General features: G+C 46.8%; 1 protein-coding gene across 1 annotated transcript in view; it reads left to right on the top strand.

The window, feature by feature from the left end:
* FAM81A (family with sequence similarity 81 member A) overlaps positions 1-25,591 on the top strand; it is a 121,005-nt gene that overhangs the window by 2,035 nt on the left and 93,379 nt on the right. Inside the window, exon 2 of the mRNA XM_033919803.1 lies at positions 17,443-17,508. Within this exon, the coding sequence (XP_033775694.1) occupies positions 17,443-17,508 (66 nt within the window). The remainder of the gene's footprint in view (positions 1-17,442; positions 17,509-25,591) is intronic.

Here is a 25,591-nt window from a genome sequence, read left to right as displayed (position 1 = left end):
CAGGAGAGTGCAGAAAGATCCAGGATAAGAGATGAGCAGAGGAGCTGAGAGAAGAGAGGTCACTAGGCCACTATATTTCTCCAAGATAGAGGGTATATCAAATGCCCCAATAAATATAGGGGTCCTTTTATCAAGGCGCGGTAGGGGTTTAACGTGTGGAATACCGTGTGTTAAACCGCCTGCCGCGCTAGTCGCCGTGGGGGTTAGCGTGTGATTAAATGTCCGATGCGCTAACCCCGCTAGTGCGGCTTGATAAAAGGACCCCATAAAGGTGGTTTTTGAAATCTTTTGAATTTGTTTCCTTTTTCCCACAGCAGTAGTACTAATGGAACCCACTGTTGGTCCCAATCTGGTACCCATAATTATATGTATATATATAAAGAACCTTGGCACTATATAAGGACAGGGCTGACAGGGATGGGGCCCGCCAACTTCAGTGGAGAAAAGATAAGAGGCATACAAATTCCTATGAGCTTGGAGCAGCATTGGAGCATTTAGCGCCTCAGGCCATGGTAGAAACCTCTGTGCGGCTTAGTAAAAGAGGGGGTATGTTATCTGCCACATTAACAGGTAATGTATGGTAACTATCTTTCTACTGTGTTCCTCAATATCTACTGAGATGATGCTCTAACTATTAAAACAGCTTAGTAAATAGGCGTCTTCATTTTTTTTTTTCTTGGTTTCTACAAACTACCCTGTATTCAAAGCATTACTAGTTATTTAATTTAAACAATTGGTGGTGTTTTACTTCTAAAATATGTAAATCAACACTGCTTTCTATTAGGTGCACAGGCAAACAAGTGGGTAACGCATGCAGAACATGGCTATTAGAATTATTTCCAATCCTTCTGCATGAGTGTGGATGTATGAGTTTGGTGCATGTATGTGTTTGAGTGGAGAGGTTTTCAAACATTCCATTGGTTTGGAAAGAATATTAAAATGAAACCACTGTCAGTAGACTTGAATGGAAGGATTTTACAGTTCATTCACACAATGCCAGTGTTCTAAGGCAACAAGTGTTGTGTCTATTACCATGAGGTGGCAGTACATATAGCACCCACTAGCAAACTATATTGTTCAGATGCTAGTACTACTTATTGTACAATAGCTGTACTGTTCAATCACTAAGGGCACCTTTTACAAAGCCACAGTAGCAATACTGCTGCAGATGGGCTTGGGTGCATTTACCGCAGCAGCATTGCTATTGTTGTTTTGTAAAAGGGGCTCTAAGTTTTCAGTAGAAGCTGCAATAAAAGAAAATGAAAAATATGCTTCCAAGTTACAAGAGCCAGTCCATCTAGGATGGAGGTGTGCAGTGAGGGAGGGGAGGTACCGGGGTGAGGGGGGTGGGGATGGAGCATACCTCATGGAACTATTTCTAATCTTTCTGCCTATGTGCAAAGGGAGGTGAGAGAGGTCATTGTCTTTGATCAGCAGAGGAGAGATAAGATATAGGGCAATGTTAGCAAATTCTTCTTTATGGAGAGGGTGGTTGATGCGTGGAATGCGCTCCTGAGGGAGGTGGTGGAGAGGAAAATAGTGACAGAGTTCAAACAAGCGTGGGATGAACACAGAGGATCTCTAATCAGAAAATAATGGGTATGAACTAGGAATCTCCACTACAGAGGAATTAGGCCTGGACAAAGCATAACATTGTGGATGAGACCATTCCAGGGATTTTATTGTTAATGCTACTTGATTGTACACAGCTTCCATAAGATGCAAAGATGTTAAACTATTGCCTTATTTGAATATAAAACATTTTCTTTATTGACTCTTAGGGTCCTTTATCAAGCTGCGCTAGCGGGGTTAGCGCGTAGGACATTTCATCACGTGCTAACCCCTGCGGCCCGCTAAAAAACTAACGCCTGCTCAATGCAGGCGTTTGCAGTTAGCATGGCAGGTTGTTTAATATGCGGTATTACACGCGTTAAACCCCTACCGCAGCTTGATAAAAGGACCCTTTAATGTATGTAATATTAAGCTAAAGAGAAAATGTTTGAACCAAAAAAAAAAAGAAAATAATGGGTATACTGTATATTGAAGGAACTAAGGCCAGTATTGGGCAGACTTGCACAGTCTGTGTCCTGTGTATGAACATTCAGTTGAGGACGAGCTGGGGAGGTCTTCGATGGCTGGGATGGTTAAAATGGGCTGGAGTGAGCTTTGACAGAGACTCCAGTAGATAGAAGCTAAGCACACTACCGGGCAGGGCCCAGAAAAAGGTCCATTTCAATTAAATGATTAATTTATGGAGCATGTATGGTTGGGCAGACAGGATGAATCATTCGGGTCTTTATCTGCCATCATTTACTATGTTACTTTGTTACTATGGGCTCCTTTTACTAAGCTGCAATAGCGTTTTTAGTGCATGCAGGATTTTAGCGTGCGCTAAACCCACGCTACACAGCTAGAATTAATGCCAGCTCAATGCTGGCGTTAAGGTTTAGTGTGTGCAGTAATTCAGCACGCGCTAAAACCGCTATCGCAGCTTAGTAAAAGAAGCCCAAAGTGTTACATTTTCTATGCCACAGCTGTTAAAATAACTTCTCTGGTAGAAATGCATTGGCATTTTGTGTATGTGTGTGTGTGTGTGTGTGGGGGGGGGGCTTTAATTTTCTAGAATTCCTGGTCCAATCTTGCTCATTTTCAAACTCATTATGTCTTTTTCTGTGGTTTTTCCTGTGCGCTAAGGCCAATTTTACTGCAAGAGTAAAATACCTGATTTTCAGATTTTTCTTTTTACTATTTTTATTAAACAAAAACAATCATAATAATAACACTAATGGAACATTACCATATACACAATGCAATTCAAAAACAGGACAGTGGAATAGTGAACAAAGAACGAGATTTGTATAGTCCAACTATGGTAACAAATTCAAGCAGAGAGAAAGATAGATAGATAACAGTAGGAAAGGACTTTTTATAGCAGGGTTTGCATTATAAAACAGACAAACAATCTTGCCATAAGCGCTAGTATATGGCCTTTTTGCCCCTCAAGTCCACATGTTGCCCATTAAGTTCCCATTGGGCCATTTCCTTCATGCTCTTTTTCCAGGGTGATAGGGATATTCTTATTTATCAAAAGTTGGGCTGTGGGGTTTCTATATAGGGTGACCACCCATTGCCGAAAAGAACCCACTATCCCATATTGTTGAAGTACTTAGAAAAGATAGTTCAATGTCACAAAAGACTTTTTCTGTTTCTAGGCTAGCTAATATGTCATCCCCTTCATGCCCTCGTCCTTCTCTCAAGGCCATAAGAGCCCTCAGGATGTTAGATGAAGCGAATCTGCCTGAAACAAACCCCACCTGATCCATGGTACCCTACCTCTTTGCCAGTATAGCAGTCAACATTTTCATGTCCTGATTTAAAAGCGAGATTGGTTTGTATAAACCAACAAGTTCAGGATCCCTACCCAGTTTGGGAAGGACAACTCCATGTGCATGACTGGGGAAGCAAGAACCCATGACCCTGAAATTCCTCACACATTGCAACCAGAGCCAACACTATATGATCACACAATATTTTGTAATACTCCGGACCCATGCCCTCAGGGCTGGGAGCCAACTTTAGCTTACTAATGAATGGCCTGTTGAACTTTCTGAACTGTGATAAGTACATTTAACATGTTAACATTACATTACATTACATTAGTGATTTCTATTCCACCATTACCTTGCGGTTCAAGGCAAATTACATCCAAACTAAAACAAGAATTACATTTCAACTTTGGAGTAATAGATTAAACGATGAGATAAAATTTTATTGGAGAATTATGGGTTTTAGATAATGTTTGGTAACTAGAAAAATTAGAGAGTACTAAGGGTTTATAGAGTGTTGGATGTTGGGTTAGGATTGTTGTGCTGGATAGGTTTAACGTGTTTTTTGAAGAGTATGGTTTTAATTTCTTTCTTGAAGGTTTTGTAATCTGTGGATGAAGATAACAGAGTGGTGAGTTGTTTGTCCAACTTAGCTACTTTGAAGGCTATTAGGTTGTCATAAAGTTTTTTTTGGTTTGACATTTTTGGATGGTGGGTAATAGAATAGTGAATGTGTTCTTCTTCTGTGTCTGATTGAGGAGGATTGATTTAGTCTGTTATTCCAGTAAGTTGGGCTTTCTCCGTTGATAGCCTTGTAAAGTAAGCAGTAGAATTTGAAGTTCACTCTCGCTTCTATTGGAAGCCAATGCGAGTCATGGTAAGATGGGTAGGTGACACCTGAGGTAGAACAATATTCCTAAAAAATTTGTCTCTTTGGTCTGTATCATAAGGGCCTGTGAAGATGCTACTGCAATAATGGATATGCTTTTGGAGCAAGAACTTTGATAAACCCCTGACACAGCCAGTGGTGAAACAGGGATTTCCTGTTGGGTTTTCAGAGACACAGCAGCAGGATTGTGAGGCTTGTGAAGTCTGCTTGGAGTCAGAACAACGAGGAGATTACTGCTGCTAAGTGTTGTTGCACACATTCAGCTTGCCTCTCTAAGTTATCTTGAATTTCATCTTTTAAAGCCTGTGGTTTAGACAACTTATTATTGAGAACTGCAGAGAGGTTTTTGGTGATTTCCCAGATCACCTCTTCTGGCAGCATGAACATCGGCAGCATGGAGGACTCCGTAGCCAAGTTTCCAAGTTTTATTTAAAATTTGTTTATCCACTTATCGGATTTCTAAGCAGAGTACTTATAATTAAAAAAGGGTATTACATCATAAATAATAAAATGCTAGCCCGCGCATGCGCAGTAGCGAAACGTGTTCCCTGATCCCTTTTCTGTCGGGATGTGGCCGCACGACTGCGCATGCGCTAGATGGCGCGTTGAGGAGTCGGAATGCAGACCCGGAAGAGCGAAGGAAGCCTCACACTGAGCAAATAGAAGTTGCTTACTTGTAACGGTAGTTCTCCTTGGACAGATGGATCTTACAGCCACACAAGAAGGTGACGTCCCCGTGACGGAGCCGACCCGGCAGTCAAAAAGCTGCAAAGCTAAAGAGCTTTGCGCATGTGCCAGCCCTCCCGCCCTAGAGTATCCCCCCCTAGCCCCTATATAAGCCCACCCCCAACCGGCAAACCCAGTTAGGTGTAAAGCTGGCGGCAACAATAGGGGAGGCTGGGCGGGATTGTGTGGCTGTAAGATCCATCTGTCCAAGGAGAACTACCGTTACAGGTAAGCAACTTCTATTTCTCCCTGGACAGGGATCTTACAGCCACACAAGAAGGTGCCTCCCGAGCTGAAGGTAACAGAATAACCACAAGCTATTATAATAATAATAAAGATCTGTTACCTGAGACGGAGAGGAGGAGGGAAGTTGACGCCTCATAAAGCCGCTTGCAGGACCGTAGAACCCAGTGATGCATTTGAGCCGGATTCCACGTCAAGGCAGTAGTGCGTGGCAAAGGTGTGAATCCTGGACCAGGTAGCCGCTCGACAGATCTCTTGGAGAGGCGCGAGGCGGAGGTTAGCCCAGGTGGTAGCCATAGCTCGGAGGTCATGAGCCGTGACGTGCGGAGGGATCTCCTGAAGAGCAGGCCCAGGGGCGGAGGCGTAGCAGTACGCAATGAGCTGGGTAATCCAAGAGGATAATGTCAACTTCGAAACCGGTCTAGGAGAGGAAGTCGGACGGATGGAGAGGAACAACTGAGACGGGCGCTGAGGAGTCGCAGTTCTGTCCAAATAGATGCGGAGAGCTCTGGCACAGTCCAGTGTGTGGAGTCGTTCGGCCTCCGGCGAAGGGTGAGGGGGTGGATGAAAAGTAGGCAGCACAATGGATTGGTTCAAATGGAAAGCCGAGACCACCCTGGGCAGGAATTTAGGATGAGTCCGTAACAGCACTTTGTCCTGAAGAAATTGGGTATAGGGACTATAGGATACCAAGGCATGGAGTTCTCCAAGTCGGCGAGCCGAGGTAATAGCTACCAGGAATAGAGACTTCCAGGTAAGGAAAATGAGTGGTACGATAGAGAGAGGTTCAAATGGGGGAGCCATGAAAGCCTGCAGCACGAGGTTGAGATCCCAGACCGGCCCCGGAGGTCGTAGGGGGGGATGTAGCCGAAGAAGTCCTTTGAAGAAGCGCTTGACCACAGGATGGCATGCCAGGAGACCGCGTCCACGGGGTCGTGGTACACTGAGATGGCCACCAGATGAAGGCGAATGGAGGTGTAGGATAATCCGCAGACCTGCAGAGAGGTAAGGTAGCGGAGTACCTGAGCCAAGGGTGAGGTGCTGGGGTGAACACGACGGGTGGAGCACCAGCGCTGGAAACGGGTCCACTTGGCGGAGTAGGAGCGTTGAGTCGCAGGAGCTCTGGAGGTAAGAAGGATGTGTAGAACCTCCGGAGGGAAGGCAGAGTCCCCAGTCAGCGTGGGAGCAGGAGCCAGGCTGTCAATTTGAGAGACGGAAGATTGGGGTGAAGCAATTGACCGTCGTGTAGAGCTAGAAGATCCGGGAACTGCTGGAGAATCCAAGGAGCCTGAGACACCCGGTTGAGGAGGACGGGGAACCAGGCTTGTCGCGGCCAATACTGTGTCTGCGATGGCCTTTTGAAGGGCTTTCCCAATCAGCGGAATCGGAGGAAACACATAAGTGGAGGAGGAACGCATCGCCTGCCAGACAGGTTGGTTCTCCGTACCTGGAGCAATTTCTGGCACATTTGGCGTTCGTCTGGAAGGCAAAGAGGTCGACGTGAGGAGTGCCCCAGTTTGCAAAAAATTGTCGCGTAACTGTGGTCTGAAGTGACCATTCGTGAGGACTGAGAGGCTGTCTGCGAGCTGGTTGTCCGTGTCCGGAAGGTAGACCGGCTGCAGGGTGGAGTGGAGCTGGAGAGCGAGGTTCCAAATGGAGACTACGTCGCGGGATAGGCGAGAGGAGCTCCTCCCCCCTGTTTGTTCACATAGAACATGGCAACCTGGTTGTCGGTGCGGATACGGATGATCTGACTGTGCAAGTGGTGTTGGAACACCTGCAGAGCAAGATGGGTGGTATGCTGTTGCAGGAAGTTGACGCTGCAGCGGCTAAGGCGGGGGACCAGGTGCCCTGCGTGGACCAAGAGAGGAGATGAGTGCCCCCGCCTTTCTTGGAGGCATCTGTGATGATGGTGACAGTGGGCTGAGGAGGATGAAACGGAAGCCCGTGATAGAGGGGATCCATGTGAAACCACCGTTGCAAGTCCTGAAGCACCTGGGGCGTTAATAGTAGTTGCGAGGAAAGAGGGTGAAGGAACTGGTTCCAATGGGTTTTGAGAACCCAATGGATAGGTCTCCTCTTTAAGCGAGCAAACTGCAGCACTTGCACTGTGACCGCCATGTGTCCTAGCAAGGTGAGAACGTCCCTGGCTGTGGCCCAGAGCCCTGGGTACCAGGGGGACATCAGTTGTTGGATGACTTGTGCTCGCAGTGGCGGGAGGAAAACCATAGCCTGCTGAGTCTGAAAAGTCGTCCCGATGAATTGAAGGGATTGAGATAGGAGGAGATGAGACTTTGGAAAATTGAGAAGAAAACCCAACTGTAGAAGGAGGGTGATGGTTTGGCTCAAAGCCTGGCGTGTGAGGCAGGGCGTCATAGCTAAAAGAGCCTTGTTTGCGCAGGTGCGCCACAATAGGGATGACGCGTTTGGAAAAGACCCTTGGCGCTGACTAGGCCAACAGGGAGAACTGTGTAGTGATAGGGAAGGTTCTGGAACCCAAACCGGAGATACAGTCTGTGAGGGATGAATTGGAGATAGGCATCCTGAAGGTTGATGGACGTGAGCCCAGCGTCGACCTGGAGCAGCGGAGCAATGGCGGAGATCGAGAGCATGAGGAACCCCTTCTTCATGAAGGTGTTTAGGTTCCGTAGGTCCAAATCGGACGGACGCCTCCCGTCTTCTTCGGAATGAGGAAGTATCGGGAACAGAATTCCTGGCCCCCCTGGTGTTCGGGAACCGGCTTTACGGCCCGAATATCCAGCAACCGAGACAGCTCCTGTTGCAAAGGAAGCAGGTGAGATGGTCAAAGAGACTGTTGGGAAGGGGGGCACCAAGGTGGAGGAGCCAAGAAACAAAGGCGGTATCCAAGTTGAATGATGCGGAAGACCCAGGTGTCTGTGGTTAGCTCGCCAGGTCTGGAGAAAAAACCTCAACCGACCCCCCCACCGGAACAGCGGGAAGGGGAGGGTTGTCAAAAAGAGGGTTGGGGCTTCTGGGCCGCAGTTGAGCGGGTTTAGGAGAGCGACGGTCTCGCGGGGCTCTGTTGGAGGATCGTTGCCGATAGGGCCGAAACAGCTTCTGTGGATATGGAGCAAACTGTCTGTTTTGCGGTAACTTCCTTCAGAGCATCCAGTGTGCAATCCTCTTTAAGCCCCTCATTCAGATCCTAAACCTTGTCTCCGAACAAGTTGTCTCCGAGACAAGGAGCATCCGCCACCTTTGCATGAATGTCCACCCCCAGATCAGAGCATTGCAACCCTGCCAGACTGCGGGTGGAAATACCTGTAGCCTGTTCCCCGCATGGCGGTATCAAAGGCATCGTCGGCTGCTCGGATAAGGTTCTTGGAGCGTTCTTCGAAGTTGGAGAGGACGGCATTAAAAGCCTCCTGCGTGGGCCGGTAAGGTCTCAACCAGGTTTCTCATACCCTCCATGTTAGAATAGAGGCATTGGGTGTAGAAGGACTGATGGATGGTAATTCGCCCAGACAGCATGGAGTTTTGGTAAGCTCGTTAACCCATGGAGTCCGTGATGCACAGCTCGTGGACCGGTTGAGTCGGTGCAAAGTATTTGTAGGATTTGAATATCCGCAAGGCAGAGCGGACCACCAGGGATTGGTGAGGGAGTTGAGATGCCCAACCCCGTCACATCCTGGACTATGTAGTTATGTTCCAAACTGCGTGTCGTGACCCGGGACGAGTAGGGATTGTTCCAGATTGCTGTCTGAGAATCAGCCAGAGAAGCATGAAGGGGCAAAGAGACCACTTCTTTAGGGAGATGAAGATACTTAAGGACCTGAAGTCTCTGTTCCCGGGGGTCCGGCTGGGCCGTGTGGTCAATTGTAAAGAAGACGCCAGCTTGGATAGGAAGTGTGGGTAGGAGGTGTCTTCCGGGGGTGATGCCCTATCCCGCTCAGATGGAGTGTCCACATGAGCCAGAGAAGAGAGCAGGGGGTCCGTCTGCGGATCAGGCGAGGGAGAGCGCAAGGAGGAAGCATAGTAGGATTCCAGCTCCGCCGCAATAGAAGAGGTAGTTGTTGCAAGAGCTGGACCTGCTGGAAAAGTTGAGAAGCTGGGGAGGAAGCACATCCTGGGCTGGAGCCGTAGCAGCAGACAAGGCAGGAGGAGAGCCCGAGGAGGAGGAGGAACTGGAGGAAATAAGGCTGGGATTTGATCTCATAACCCCTAAGCGCAGAGGCAGCAGCTTAAACAGGGAGCCTCAGCTCTTCCTTGCTTATATTTCCTCTGCAGTTTGGGTGGGCTGGCTGAAGCAGATAGCCTATGCCGGTCTGGGGAGGCAGAAGGCTGTGCTGCAGACTCTGTAGCTCGGTGCCGACAGCTGGCTTCATTCGGTGCCGAGGGCGGGACCAAGAGGGAGCGATCCGGCTGGGATTGGTTAGTGGGAGCAGCCACTGAGCCAATAGGCAGCGGGGGAGGAAGAGAGCCAATAGGCAGCGTCCCTGCGTGTGACGTCATCGGGCTCGACGTGACACACGCAGGAGACGTCGGTGCCTGAGCTGGTGTGTGACTCCCAGCTTCGGCACCGTGGGAGGCAGTCCCTGCGGCTCCGATGCCCCTTGCAAGCAGGCGGAGGGGAGAGCGGAGGCCGCGGTAGGGTGTGAGGCAGTCCCTGCGGCTCCGATGCCCCTTGCAAACAGGCGGAGGGGAGAGCGGAGGCCGCGTTAGGGAGTTTTGCCTTTGGTTGAGGCGCTCGAATTTCGATCGAGCGCCTGTGTAACTTCGCGCAGGGAGCGCAGGAAAACCTCCGGTGGAGGGGACCCAGGCAACGGACACCCAGGAGGCGTGCGGGTCCGTCGCCGACATCTTCAAGGCGCACGTGGAGCAGCGCCCGAATCCAGGTCTGGAGTTTTTCAGATAGTTAACAATGTTGAAGAAAAGTTTGTAGGAAATTAAAAGTTGAAGCGAAATAAAAACGGCTGACACCGTTAAGACTACTGAGTCGGATTCGCGGAAACTTTTAAAACTGGGTTTGCCGGTTGGGGGTGGGCTTATATAGGGGCCAGGGGGGGATACTCTAGGGCGGGAGGGCTGGCACATGCGCAAAGCTCTTTAGCTTTGCAGCTTTTTGACTGCCGGGTCGGCTCCGTCACGGGGACGTCACCTTCTTGTGTGGCTGTAAGATCCCTGTCCAGGGAGAACTGTATTTACACTGTGCAACGAGCCTCTGCCACGGTCCCGGGTTCCTCTCAGCCCACCCTTCTCGCAGTCTGGCCGGCTACCTTAGTCTTTTGCCGCCGCCGCCACCCCCCCTTCCCTTCCCGCGGTCGACAAAACTCTTGCCTCCAGCAGCCACTGCAGCACTGTAAACACGCTGCTTCGCGGCCTCTACTGCCTTCATTTGCTCTTCCGTTTCTCTGATGACGTCATCAGGGACACGGAAGAGCAAATCGGGGCAGTAGAGGCCGCGAAGCAGCATGTTTACAGTGCTGCGGCGGCTGCTGGAGGCAAGAGGTTTGTCGACCGCGGGGAAGGGAAGGGGGTGGCGGCGGCAAGGGACCTAGGGGAGCTTGCCAGACCGCGAGAAGAGAAAATCGCGTGGGCCACGAAGAGACAGGGAGGAACTGGGAAGAAGGAAGAGGGAAAGGGGCTTGCTTTGGGGTAAGGGTGTGCTTGGAGGCACACAGCTTTACTTGGGGGGGAGACAGAAGGGGGGCCACGGAGAGACAGGGAGGAGCTGGAGAGGGAAATGGGCCTGCTTTGGGGAAGGGCTGTGCTTGGAGGCAGACAGCTTGCTTGGGGGGGAGACAGAAAGGGGACCACAGAGAGACAGGGAGGAACTGGAGCGGGAGAAGGAAAGAGGTCTGCTTTGGGGGAGGGGTGTGCTTGGAGGCAGACAGCTTTGCTTGGGGGGGGGGAGGAGACAGAAGGGGGGGCCACGGAGACACAGTCAGGGAGGAACTGGAGGGCCAGAGGGAAAGGAGTCTGCTTTGGGGGAGGGGTGTGCTGGGAGGTAGATAGCTTTGCTTGGGGGGAAGAAAAAATGGGGGGGCCACGGAGAGACAGTCAGGGAGGAATTGGAGGGGTAGAGGGAAAGGGGTCTGCTTTGGGGGAGGGGTGTGCTGGGAGGCAGACAGCTTTGCTTGGGAGGGGAGGACAGAAGGGGGACCACAGAGACACTGTCAGGGAGGAATTGGAGGGGTAGAGGGAAAGGGAGCTGCTTTGGGGGGAGGGGTGTGCTGGGAGGCAGATCATTTTGCTTAGGGGGGAAGACAGAAGGGGGGCTGCGGAGAGACAGTTAGGGAGGAACTGGAGGGGGAGAGGGAAAGGGGGCTGCTTTCTAGCACCCGTTAATGTAACGGGCTTAAAGACTAGTAAAATATAACTGAACAGACATACTTAGACAAGAATGAGAGGGCAGGGTAGAACTACATGGAATTTAGGATAGCAAACAGTAATGGTTAACACATAAGGATAGGGCGGGGGTCGGCAACCCGCGGCTCCAGAGCCGCATGCGGCTCTTTTCCACCTTTGCTGCGGCTCCGGTAGTGTGTCACGCAGGAATGCAGCTTACAAGTCCGGCGTCGCGGCGGGAAATAGCCATGCTGAGCAGTGAGCTCAGCACACACAGATGAAAGCCTTGCTTGCTGATTGGTCCGGCGGCCCTGCCCCGCCGTGCCGCCGGACCAATCAGCAAGCCAGGCTTTCATCTGTGTAGTGCTGAGCTCACTGCTCAGCATGGCTATTTCCCGCCGCGACGCCGGACTTGTAAGTTGCATGCCTGAAAAAGAAATCATCCTGGCCGGGGTCGGTGTCATGCTCCGGAGATCTACAGGGACCTGACGGACTTCACCTAACAAAGAGAGGCAAGAAAGTTTTTGGACATCGACTAGCACATCTACTTCGGAAGGCTTTAAACTAGGTAAGTTGGGGGAGGGTTCACACATACATACCAGAGCAGTAAGGATCCATCCTGGGGAAGAAAGTAATCACACCACTTCTGAACCTAAGGTAAGTACCCATAGTATATACAAAAAAACAAGAGCTACACTAACGGGGATAGGCATATCATCACAAATTTGGAGAGCAATGTATGTTAATGCACACAGCTTGGGCAACAAAATCCTGGAACTAGAAACAGAAATAAGGAATGCTGACCTTGACATCCGATATCCGAGACCTGGTTCACAGACTCACATGGGTGGGATATGGTTATACCAGGCTACAATCTACTTCGTCGGGACAGAGAGGGCAAGTTAGGAGGAGGGGTAGCACTATACACTAAGGATAATATCAAAACTACCAGGATCACAGATGTTAGATACACAGGGGAATCACTTTGAGTAAACCTGGCCAGAGGGAACGAAAAATGCCTTTACCTCGGTGTGGTATACAGGCCTCCGAGACAACAGGAAGACAAAGACAAAGAATTGATTGAGGACATAGAGAACATCACTTTGCGTGGTGACACAGTATTGTTAGGCGACTTCAACATGCCAGATACAGACTGGAATACCCTCTCAGCAACTATGAGCGGTAGCAAAAGAATGATAACCTCCATTAAGGGTGCACAACTCAAACAAATGGTATTAGAGCCCACCAGAGAAAAAGCAATACTGGACCTGGTACTCACAAATGGAGACAGTGTCTCGGAAGTATCAGTGGGAGACACGCTGGCCTCCAGTGACCACAACATGGTATGGCTTAACCTCAGGAAAGGCTTCTCTAAATCAAACACAGCAACGAGGGTCCTCAACTTTAGGGAGGCAGATTTCGACCACATGAGAGACTTTGTCCATCAAGAGCTGCAAAACCATGCAGAAACTGACAATCCGGAAACTATGTGGTCAAATCTAAAATTCATTCTGGATGAAGCAACTAGCCGCTACGTAAAAACAATAAGCAAACGCCGGAGAAACAAAAAACCACAATGGTTTAACAAGGAACTTTCGGACCTCATTAAAATGAAAAAAGAAGCATTTATCACCTATAAACATCTTGGGAAAAGGGAGGCAAAAGAAGACTATCTGGCCAGATCTAAGGCTGTCAAAAAGGCAGTCAGGGAAGCCAAACTTCAAACAGAGGAAGATCTAGCACGGAACATTAAAAAAGGGGACAAATCCTTCTTTAGGTACATTAGCGACAGGAAGAGAAACAAAAATGGAATAGAACGCCTTAGGCAATCAGATGGAAACTACGCAGAATCTGATATTGCCAAGGCAGAACTGCTAACGAATACTTTTGCTCAGTATTCACCTGTGAAGCACCGGGAAATGGTCCACAACTGCAAATAAGAGATAGCCAAAATGACCTGTTTCGTGATTACGAGTTTACACCTAGTAGCGTCTACCACGAACTTTCAAGACTCAAAGTAGACAAAGCCATGGGGCCAGACAATCTACACCCCAGGGTACTCAGAGAGCTGAGTGAAGTTCTGGCTGAACCACTATCCGTACTCTTCAATCTTTCCATGCGCACGGGAAAAGTACCCCTAGACTGGAAAACAGCTAACGTAATTCCACTCCACAAAAAGGGCTGCAGAACAGAGACAGGAAATTATAGACCGGTGTGAGGTCTCACATCCATAGTGTGCAAACTCATGGAAACACTGATTCAAACAGGAACTTGACAAAATTCTAGACGAAGAAAATTTACGTGATCCTCATCAACACGGATTTTACCAGGGGAAGGTCCTGCCAATCTAATCTGATTGACTTCTTTTGATTGGGTGACCAATCATCTGGATGCCGGTGAGTCCCTTGGACGTGATATATTTGGACTTCAGCAAAGCTTTTGATAGCGTCCCACACCGCAGGCTGTTGAACAAACTAAAATCGATGGGATTAGGAGATACATTCACTACATGGGTAAGGGATTGGCTAGATGGTAGGCTTCAAAGGGTGATGGTAAATGGTACCCCCTCCAAAACGTCAGCAGTGATGAGTGGAGTACCTCAGGGCTCCGTCTTAGGGCCGATTCTATTCAATTTATTCATAGGAGATTTGACCCTAGGACTTAGAGGAAAAGTATCACTGTTTGCTGACGATGCCAAACTATGCAACATAGTTAATAAAAGCAGTGTGCCTGACTTTATGACGCAGGACCTAAAAAAGCTTGAACAGTGGTCATCAACTTGGCAGCTAGGCTTTAATGCTAAAAAATGTAAAGTAATGCACCTAGGCAAAAAAAATCCACACAGAACTTACACACTAAATGGTGAAACCTTGTCCAGGACCACGGTGGAACGGGATTTAGGAGTGATCATTAGCGACGACATGAAGGCTGCCAATCAAGTGGAGAAGGCTTCGTCCAAGGCAAGACAAATGATGGGCTGTATCCGTAGGGGTTTTGTCAGCAGAAAACCTGAAGTCATAATGCCACTGTACAGATCCATGGTGAGACCCTTCATCTCGAATATTGTGTTCAATTCTGGAGACCACACTACCGAAAAGATGTGTTGAGAATTGAGTCGGTTCAGCGAATGGCTACCAAGATGGTCTTGGGGCTCAAGGATCTCACGTATGAAGAAAGGTTAAAAAAACTGCGAATGTACTCACTGGAGGAGCGAAGAGAGAGAGGGGACATGATTGAGACCTTTAAGTATATTACTGGGCGTATAGAGGTGAAAGATGATATCTTCAGTCTTACAGGGGCCCTCGGTAACCAGAGGACACTCGCTAAAAATCAGGGGAGGGAAATTTCGGGGTGATGCTAGGAAGTACTTTTTTCACCGAAAGGGTGGTCGATCATTGGAACGAGCTGCCTCAGCGGGTGATTGAGGCCAGCAGCGTGTTAGAATTCAAGAGGAAAATGGGATATTCATGTGGATCTCTAAGAGAGTAAGAATCAGGGAGTGAATCATTGGTATGGGCAGACTCGATGGGCTATGGCCCTTTTCTGCCGTCAATTTCTATGTTTCTATGTTTCTATGTTTCTATGTTTACAGCCTTCCTATCTCCCTCTCCCTTCTACCTGCTTCCGGCCACATCCCCTGCTCCGCGGCTCTCTTCGGCAACTCAGCAGCAGCGATCGACACAAGCTTCTGACGTCGGGGCCTACCCTCTGCGAGTCCCGCTTGTTTCAACTTCCTTTTTCCACAAAGGCGGGACTCGTAGAGGGAAGGCCTCGATGTCGGCAGCTTGTCTTGATCACCGCTGCTGACAAGTTGCTGAAGAGAGCCGCGGAGCAGGGGGGTGTTGCCAGGTGCAGGTAGAAGGGAGAGGGCCAGATGCAGGACTCGTGGGTGAGGAGAGCAGAAGAGAGGAGAGAAAGAGAGAGGGGAGGGAAACAAAAGGAAATATTTCATACTGGGCGGGGGCCGGAGTGGAGGGAGGGTGGAAAGATTCTAGCTACAGGGTGCAGAAACAAAGGAAAAGGGGGGGAAAGCTGAAAATGGAGATAGTGACACAAAGAAGAGAAAGGGTAAGCAGGACCTACTGAATAAGGATAGAGATACAGAGGGAACATGAAGAGGAGGTGAAATAGAGACATAGAAGTAATACTGAAAAAGTGTGTGTGTGGGGGGAGATAAAGACATTGAAAGGGCAAATGGTGAACATGGGGTAAAGACAAGGACAGAGACAAATGAAGATTCTGAAAAAGTGGTGAGATAGGGATATAGGTGAGAAGGACACAAAGAAGGGGGATGCTGGAAAATAGGTGGAATGGTAATTCTGACAGACACAGAAGGGAAATGCTGGATTCAAGGAGAGATGGGGCTCAGGCTGGATGGAATGAGGAGAATGCCTTGTTGGCCCGGAACTTCCTCTCCTACATCAGAATTGACTGTCAGGGAGCGGAATGCTGGTCAGCGCAATACTTCTGCAGGGAAGCTTGGGACGGCGGTGGCTTGGGGCTGTTCCCCGATTGCGGTGGCAGCAAACCGAGTGGCTTGGGGGACGGCACGGAGACAGAAAAAGGGGGACACAGGGAGACAGAAAGAAAAGTTGGGGGAGATGAATGAGGTCTGGAGGAGAGGAAACATACAGGAGGCTGAAAGAAAGGAAGAAAGATTGGATGCACAGTCAGAAGAAGAAAGTGCAACCAGAGACTCATGAAATCACCAAATAGCAAAGGTAGGAAAAATGATTTTATTTTCAATTTAGTGATCCTGTATATAGCATTAAGATAAGAAACAATATATGCAGTGTTAGATTTGTTTTATAATGGTTTTGCGGCTCCAAGTTTTTTTTTCTTTTCGAAAACGGGTCCAAGTGGCTCTTTATGTCTTAAAGGTTGCAGACCCCTGGGATAGGGGATCCCATCTGTAGGAATGATTCAGGTAAAGGATGTTTGGATTGATCGTTCTGAAATTGAACGGTTATATATATTGGAAGTGAGTTCTTTCTTCTCTCATGCAGGCCACAGAGTTTTTGTTGACATCACTCCCTGTCGGTAATAGGAGCAGTGTTATCACTGCGGAAGGTCGAAGCGCTCAGGTTTATTGTCCAAATCCTTGTCTTTCCATTCAGTTGCAGCATGTATAATGTGGGTAGTATAAAGATATTTCCCAGTACGGGTCAGAGCTGAGACAAAAAGGCACCGCTCTTTTCCTGCATCATCACGCTTCTCCCCCCCTTACCTCGATTTTTCCATTAATAGCCACACACTAATTTTCCCATTAGTGTGTGTCTGTTAAAGTGTGAACCCCTATTGCCACCTATTGTATAGGGGTAGGGACCCATGCGCTTAAACATGCACTAATAGGTTAGTGCTTAGCAGTTCTGACACACTAACCTATTTACATAGACATGCCCATTCTCTGCTCCCAGACATCTCTGTAAATATATTTTAGCACGCACACATGCAAAAATTACCGTGGGACATCTCAGCACTCCCCGCGGTATGCCAGTTTTAAGCACACACTAATGTTTATCCTTTGTAAAAGGACCCCTCAATCCCCAAATGCCTGGCTAAAATATTGTCTTGAAATGTTTTCTAACATTCTGATTTCATCTGGTAATATTTTCTATTCAAAAGGCTTATACTGCATTTCTCAGATGATATCACTATAATCATGGATCTTTAGGGGAAAACTTTTCAATTATTTTTATGTATAGAATGCTTGGTAATAAAAACATGCAGACATGCATTACAGGATTTTTCATATCAAAATTCTTTTCCTCACTTTTTCACAGAATATTATGGCTGCCAGATTTCTGAATTAGCAAGAGTGGGCCAGTTTCTGAAAACCCTGGGGTCAAAATTTTCAGCATAATGTTTTGAGCCACTTAAATTAGATATGTAAAGTCTATTCACTAAGATATAAACCTTTAAATAATATATTGTAATTTTTCTGCACAGACAAAATACTGAAGAGAAAATGATTCAAAGATCATCGTTGCTTCCATCTCTTGTCCCTGTGGAAAGGTATGGAATTGTATATAGATCAAGGAATGGGACACATACTTGGGCATGTAGAGAATGATTCTGTAGCAGGATGCCTGCTATAGACACTGATTATGGCACCTAATTTGAGCCTTTTCTATAAAAAGAAATGGGTGGCTACTTTTCTTTATAGAATACTAATGCAAATGACGAAAAATATGCCTACATTATTCATGATCACTTGCATAATTCCTATTACTGGTGTAAATGCCTAAACTTAGATGTTACTTTGTGTTTGTGTAAATGACAGTATTTTATATCTTAAGACAGGGGTGCCCAATAGGTTGATCGCGATCGACTGGTAGATCACCAAGGCAAAGTGAGTCGATCGCCGAGCCCATCCCAGGCTCCGTGATAGACTCACGTTGCCTTCACAATCTACCGGGCTGACCAGCCTTCCTCTCCCTGACATCAATTCTGCCATCGGAGAGGAAGTTCCGGGCCAGCCAATCGCTGCCTGGCTGGCCCAGAACTTCCTCTCTGACGGCAGATTTGACGTCGGGGAGAGGAATGCTGGTCGGCCCGACACAGGGAAGCAGTGAGAGCTTGGGGCGGCGGCAACTTGAGGGCCTGTTCCCCGATGGTGGCTTGGGAGCCTGTTCCCCAATGGCGGCGTCAGTGGCTTGGGGGCAGGCAGGGAGACAGAAGGAAAGAAGGGAAACAGAAAGAAAGGGGGCATGAAGAGAGAAAAAAAGAAAGGGCAGGGAGGGAGGAAGAAAAGTTGGGGAAGGGAATGAGGTCTGGAGGAGAGGAAGCATACAGGCTGAAAGAAGGGAAGAAAGATTGGATGCACAGTCAGAAGAAGAAAGTGCAAGCAGAGACTCATGAAATCACCAGACAACAAAGGTAGGAAAAATGATTTTATTTTCAATTTAGTGATCAAAATGTGTCCGTTTTGAGAATTTATATCTGCTGTCTATATTTTGCACTACGGCCCCCTTTTACTAAACCGCAATAGCGTTTTTTAGTGCAGGGAGCCTATGAGCGTCGAGAGCAGAGCTGGGCATTCAGCGTAGCTCCCTGCGCTAAAAACTGCTTTCGTGGTTTAGTTTTTGTATGGTTGTTAGTGAGGTGACAGTGCATAGAGTCATCTGCCTTGACCTCTTTGAAAAAACCCCAGAATATAAATGATAATTAACATTTTCTCTGCATAGTGTGCTTTGTGTTTTTTACAATTTTATTATTGGTAGATCATTTTGACTTGGTCATTTTAAAAGTAGCTTGCAAGCCCAAAAAGTGTGGGCACCCCTGATTTAGGGTGTCTGTGTGCTCTGCCCAAACGTCACCTCAGTGGCAAAGTATGCACCATCACATCATGGCATGTATTTTAACATAGTAACATAGTAGATGACGGCAGATAAAGACCCGAATGGTCCATCCAGTCTGCCCAACCTGATTCAATTTAAATTTTTTTTTTTTTTTTTTCTTAGCTATTTCTGGGCGAGAATCCAAAGCTTTACCCGGTACTGTGCTTGGGTTCCAACTGCCGAAATCTCTGTTAAGACTTACTCCAGCCCATCTACACCCTCCCAGCCATTGAAGCCCTCCCCTGCCCATCCTCCTCCAAACGGCCATACACAGACACAGACCGTACAAGTCTGCCCAGTAACTGGCCTAGTTCAATCATTAATATTATTTTCTGATTCTAAATCTTCTGTGTTCATCCCACGCTTCTTTGAACTCAGTCACAGTTTTACTCTCCACCACCTCTCTTGGGAGCGCATTCCAGGCATCCACCACCCTCTCAGTAAAGTAGAATTTCCTAACATTGCCCCTGAATCTACCACCCCTCAACCTCAAATTATGTCCTCTGGTTTTACCATTTTCCTTTCTCTGGAATAAGATTTTGTTCTACGTTAATTACCCTTTAAGTATTTGAACGTCTGAATCATATCTCCCCTGTCTCTCCTTTCCTCTAGGGTATACATATTCAGGGCTTCCAGTCTCTCCTCATACGTCTTCTGGCGCAAGCCTCCCTATCATTTTCGTCGCCCTCCTCTGGACCGCCTCAAGTCTTCTTACTCTTTCGCCAGATACGGTCTCCAAAACTGAACACAATACTCCAAGTGGGGCCCTCACCAATGACCTGTACAGGGGCATCAACACCTTCTTCCTTCTACTGACTACGCCTCTCTTTATACAGCCCAGAATCCTTCTGGCAGCAGCCACTGCCTTGTCACACTGTTTTTTCGCCTTTAGATCTTCGGACACTATCACCCCAAGGTCCCTCTCCCCGTCCGTGCATATCAGCTTCTCTCCTCCCAGCATATACGGTTCCTTCCTATTATTAATCCCCAAATGCATTACTCTGCATTTCTTTGCATTGAATTTTAGTTGCCAGGCATTAGACCATTCCTCTAACTTTTGCAGATCCTTTTTCATATTTTCCACTCCCTCTTCGGTGTCTACTCTGTTACAAATCTTGGTATCATCTGCAAAAAGGCCACACTTTTCCTTCTAACCCTTCAGCAATGTCACTTACATACATATTGAACAGGATTGGCCCCAGCACCGAACCCTGAGGGACTCCACTAGTCACCTTTCCTTCCTTCGAGCGACTTCCATTAACCACCACCCTCTGGCGTCTGTCCGACAGCCAGTTTCTGACCCAGTTCACCACTTTGGGTCCTAACTTCAGCCCTTCAAGTTTGTTCAACAGCCTCCTATGAGGAACTGTATCAAAGGCTTTGCTGAAATCCAAGTAAATTACATCTAGCATATGTCCTCGATCCAGCTCTCTGGTTACCCAATCAAAAAATTCAATCAGGTTCGTTTGGCACGATTTTACCTTTTGTAAAGCCATGTTGCCTCGGATCCTGTAACCCATTAGATTCAAGGAAATACACTATCCTTTCTTTCAGCAACACTTCCATTATTTTTCCAACAACTGAGTGAGGCTCACCGGCCTGTAGTTTCCTGCTTCATCCCTGTGACCACTTTTATGAATAGGGACCACATCCGCTCTCCTCCAATCCCCAGGAATCACTCCCGTCTCCAGAGATTTGTTGAACAAGTCTTTAATAGGACTCGCCAGAACTCTTTGAGCTCCCTTAGTATCCTGGAATGGATCCCGTCTGGTCCCATCGCTTTGTCCACCTTCAGTTTTTCAAGTTGCTCATAAACACCCTCCTCCGTGAACGGCGCAGAATCTACTCCATTTTCTCGTGTAACTTTGCCAGACAATCTCGGTCCTTCTCCAGGATTTTTCTTCTGTGAACACAGAACAGAAGTATTTGTTTAGCACATTTTGCTTTCTCCTCATCACTCTCCACATATTTGTTCCCAGCATCTTTTAGCCTAGCAATTCCATTTTTTATCTTCCTCCTTTCACTAATATATCTGAAAAATTTTTATCTCCCTTTTTTACATTTTTAGCCATTTGTTCTTCCGCCTGTGCCTTCGCCAAACGTATCTCTCTCTTGGCTTCTTTCAGTTTCACCCTGTAGTCCTTTCTGCTCTCCTCTTCTTGGGTTTTTTAATATTTCATGAACGCCAACTCTTTCGCCTTTATTTTCTCAGCCACTAGGTTGGAGAACCATATCGGCTTCCTTTTTCTCTTGTTTTTATTGATTTTCTTCACATAAAGGTCCGTAGCCATTTTTATCGCTCCTTTCAGCTTAGACCACTGTCTTTCCACTTCTCTTATGTCCTCCCATCCTAACAGCTCTTTCTTCAGGTACTTTCCCATTGCATTAAAGTCCGTACGTTTGAAATCTAGGACTTTAAGTATCGTGCGGCCGCTCTCAACTTTAGCCGTTATATCAAACCAAACCGTTTGATGATCGCTACTACCCAGGTGAGCACCCACTCGAACATTAGAGATACTCTCTCCATTTGTGAGGACCAGATCCAATATCGCTTTTTCCCTTGTGGGTTCCTTCACCATTTGTCTGAGCAGAGCCGCTTGAAAGGCATCCACAATCTCCCTACTTCTTTCCGATTCCGCAGACGGAACATTCCAGTCCGCATCCGGCAGGTTGAAATCTCCCAACAGCAGAACCTCCTCTTTCCTTCCAAACTTTTGGATATCCACAATCAGATCCGTATCAATTTGCTGCGATTGAGTCGGAGGTCTGTAGACTACACCCACGTAGATAGAAGTTCCATCTTCTCTTTTCAGATCAATCCATATCGCTTCTTCCTCTCCCCAGGTCCCTTGCATTTCGGTCGCTTGGATATTGATCTTTACATAGAGAGCTACTCCTCCACCTTTATGACCATCTCTGTCCTTCCTAAAAAGATTATATCCTGGTATGTTTGCATCCCATCCATGTGATTCACTGAACCATATCTCTGATAGCAACAATATCTAGATCTGCCTCTAATATCAGGGCTTGCAGATCATGAACTTTGTTGCTTAGACTGCGAGCATTTGTGGTCATCGCTTTCCAGCTATTTTTCAGCGATAATCTCCTTTTTCGTATGGATTTTTTGTGTCGTTTCACTTTCCGTTGCAATACTAAGAAATGAGTTGCTGATATTGCTTATGTTGCAGCCTTTACTACTATCACATCTTTTCTTTTTGCCGGGGGTGGTCTCTATAATTGTCCTTCGTACATACACCACCCCCACCTTCTAGTTTAAATGCCTAGAAAAATATTGTCTAAATTTCTCTGCAAGGTTTCTTTTTCCTGCTGTAGTAATATGTAGCCCATCAGTGCAATATAGCTTCTTGTCCTTCCATGTATTTCCCCATCATCCTATGTACCTGAAGCCTTCTTGATGACACCAGGCTCTGAGCCATCTATTAAAGTCCTCTGTGTTTTTTCACTCTTTGCTCTCCTTTTCCATATGCAAAGCAGTATTTCAGAAAAAGCTAAAGTCTTTACAAAAGGTTTCATGCCCTCACCAAGCTCCCGAAAAGCTTTCTGTGCTGCAAGTGTGGAGTTGTTGGCCAGGTCATTTGTTCCCAGATGGATAACAACATTCAGTGTTAAAATCCTTAGTGTCTTCCTTAATTATAGTCAGTATTTGCCTGGAACTCCTGGTAGCTGAGGATCCTGGAAGACATTTCACTATTTTGGTCTCCTCGCCTTGTGTTCCAAGGTTAATGCCTCGGATGATGGAATCCCCCAACAGTAATAGTTTTCTGTTTTTGGCTTTTTTATTTGTACTTAGGGGGCGCTTGTTCTCTTGAGTTACCTTCATTGGTTCCAGTCCCACCTCCCTCCTGTTTTCCTGAGTATCGCAGTGCACTAGTGGAGCGAAGGAATTCTGTAGAGGTAATATTAGTGAAGGTGGATGTTTCTGTGTTACATGTCGCAATCTTCCTGAGCCTACTGTGACCCATTTATTCCTGGGCTGTTTTATTCTTTGAGGTAGAGGTGGTAAGTTGGTATGATTTTGTGGAGTGATGGAAGCTGCTTTAATTGTATTCAATTCCTGTTTAAGTTTGCAGAGCTCCTCCTTAATACTGGCAAGTTGAAGACAGATGGGGCAAGCCTTAAGCCTCCAAATAGCTATTTTGCTGCTAAATGCTATTCTAAAAAAAGTCATTTACATGTATAGCCCAGAGAATTATGCATCAAAATATGAAACATTGTGCAAAAGCAAGTGCTATACATTTTTTAGATAAATTAAGTAGAATAGAATTTCAATAGTGACAGAAACACTATACTTTGCAACAGTGTGAAGTAACTTATTTCATTCCAAATGATCAAAGAATACCTCAGGCTGCTAATAACCTGTTCATCTTTCACATGCACATCCATAAACATATAAATATTTGCATGTGGCTGCCATAAATACTGTTTTTTTTATATAACTTTTATTGTATCTGATATTTTTTTCTTTCTCTGAAGCTACTCCTCTCTCTCTTTTTCATCCTCTTGCTTCCTCTTCACTGTGTGTGGCTCTTTCCAAACTTTTTATCAGCTCATCTCCCCAACACCCCCCCTTAAATTACATTTTCTTCCAAGTCCCTTCTCCAGCTTGTGTGACTCCACATTATCTCTCTTGCAGATTCTTTCACCCAGCTCTGCCTTTCCAGTTTCTCCTTTCTTTCTCCTGCTTGCCTTCTGACTGCCAGTACAGTCCTTCCGTATAGTCATGGGTTTCATTCACTGTGTGACTATCTCAGAGTGTAGCTGCACAGTGCCGGATGACCAAAGCTGTCCTCAAAGGTTTGTAAGAGCGTCTCAGTTCTTCAGGCACCACAAGACTCTCATATATTGAGAGTGCTACAGCGTGCAGGAAGAAGATGGAATGGTTTCTTTTTATAAAATGGATTTCTGTGCACTTAAGTAGCAGGTTTTTAACCACTAAAATTAGAACTGAACATTATGTAGTAAATCAGTTTCCTTCATTGCAGAGCTCTTGATGGATTCAAAAGAATAGCAGGTGCAAAAATTGATGTTAGATGTTCTGCTCTGATACACAGAAAATATGTCCTCAATTTTGGCTTTAAGAATCCAAACAATGGATTTTGTTTAATTAATAATGGAATAAAATATGTGCTCAAATGACATTTTACTATTATACGAGATGGTACAGAGTTGCTCCCTGCTCAAAACATCTTTACTTACCTTTCTAGTTAAATGCTAAGCCAGCTAAGCATTAATATTGGAGTGCCCCTTCTACCAAATTACCTTTACCTTGCAACTTTTCAGCTTCTATTCACAGAGAATACTGGATAAGCCCACTTCATTTATAGGAACAATTCTGAGTGCAGTAATTGATAAAATATAGAAAACAAAGAGGGGCATTTTCAATAGGATGTCTAAGTCTAACTTTGGACATTTCCTGCAATATAGCCAAAGGTTGGGGTGGGGAAATGATCCATTTTTGAAACCGCTAGATGTCCAAATTCTTTTTGAAAATGACCTATTTGGCTGTCTTGGCTGTCATTTTCGACCACAAAAACGTTCAAGTTAAAAATGTCCAAATCCAGACCATGTGGATGTGGGAGGGACTAGCATTGTAATGGACTGACCACACAGACATCCCAACAAAGTAGTGGGGCATCTTAGAGGGCACTGCTGTGTACTTTACATAAAGGGTGCCAGATGTACATATCACCAGAACATCCTTATAATTTATGGTGAGTCCTCCAAAACTCTCCCAAAACCTACTATACCCAGCTGTCTACCATCCCAGTAGCCCTTATGGCTGCAGGTGACATCTATATGGCAGTATAGTAGGGTTTTGGTGGCCTGGATCCTTCTCTCTATGGTTCACTAGCCCAGTGTCTTGCAAACTTTCTCGAGCTGCGGCACCCTAAAGGTAGTGGCTGTGGCTCGAGGCACATGGAAGCATGTGGATATCGCTGTGAATACATCACGTGCATGCGTGACATCATTATGTCGATGTCCGCGTGTGTGTGAAGGCCCTCCAAGTGGGCCCTGAGATGGCAGTGGGGGTGCCAGAAGGGAAGAGGGCCAGAGAGGATAGGTGCTGGCACCCACTGATTGCCTACAGGACGTGCTTCTCACCATGAGAAGCACGTCCTGTAGGCAGTCAGCTGGCGCCGGTGCCTCTCCTCCTCCCCAGTGTACCGCGGCACACCTGAAATCTCAGGAGGCACACAGTTTGAGATACACTGCACTAGCCCATTCAACAGGCTACTTAAGTTACTTGTGTGCTGCTGTACTAGATGCTGCTCTTCTAGAGACGGGTATGTATCGTTTCATTCAGATCTTTGTGGAGTGTGAGGGGATCAGTGAGCTCTGGGGGAGTGTGCGGGGGTTGTCATTACTTAATCCCTCCAGTGATCATCTGGCCAGTTTGGGTTACTTTTTGGCACTTAAGACGTTTTTAAAACAGATCTAACTCTGAACATCTAAGTTCCGTCCTGGATATCTTGGGAAATGTTCAATCATCACCCCAAGATATCCAAATGCTAAGCCCACCCAAAGCTTGCCCATAACATGCCTCCAACATGCCCCCTCAAATTTTGGATGCACAGCAGCTAAGAAGCCTAGCAAGATGTCCAGAAAGTTGACTTTGAAAATCGGCACTTAGATATTTTGGTGAGAAACCCCCCCCCTGCCGATTTATGCCATTTTTTGGATGTCCTTAGTGTTTTAAAAATGCCCATAAAATTGAGCTATGCTATGATTGGGAACTT

Source organism: Geotrypetes seraphini, chromosome 14, assembly GCF_902459505.1.
Source record: "Geotrypetes seraphini chromosome 14, aGeoSer1.1, whole genome shotgun sequence".
NCBI lineage: Eukaryota > Metazoa > Chordata > Amphibia > Gymnophiona > Dermophiidae > Geotrypetes > Geotrypetes seraphini.
The sequence above is the reverse complement of the archived record's forward strand: the minus strand, read 5'-3'. Positions and strand labels throughout refer to the sequence as shown.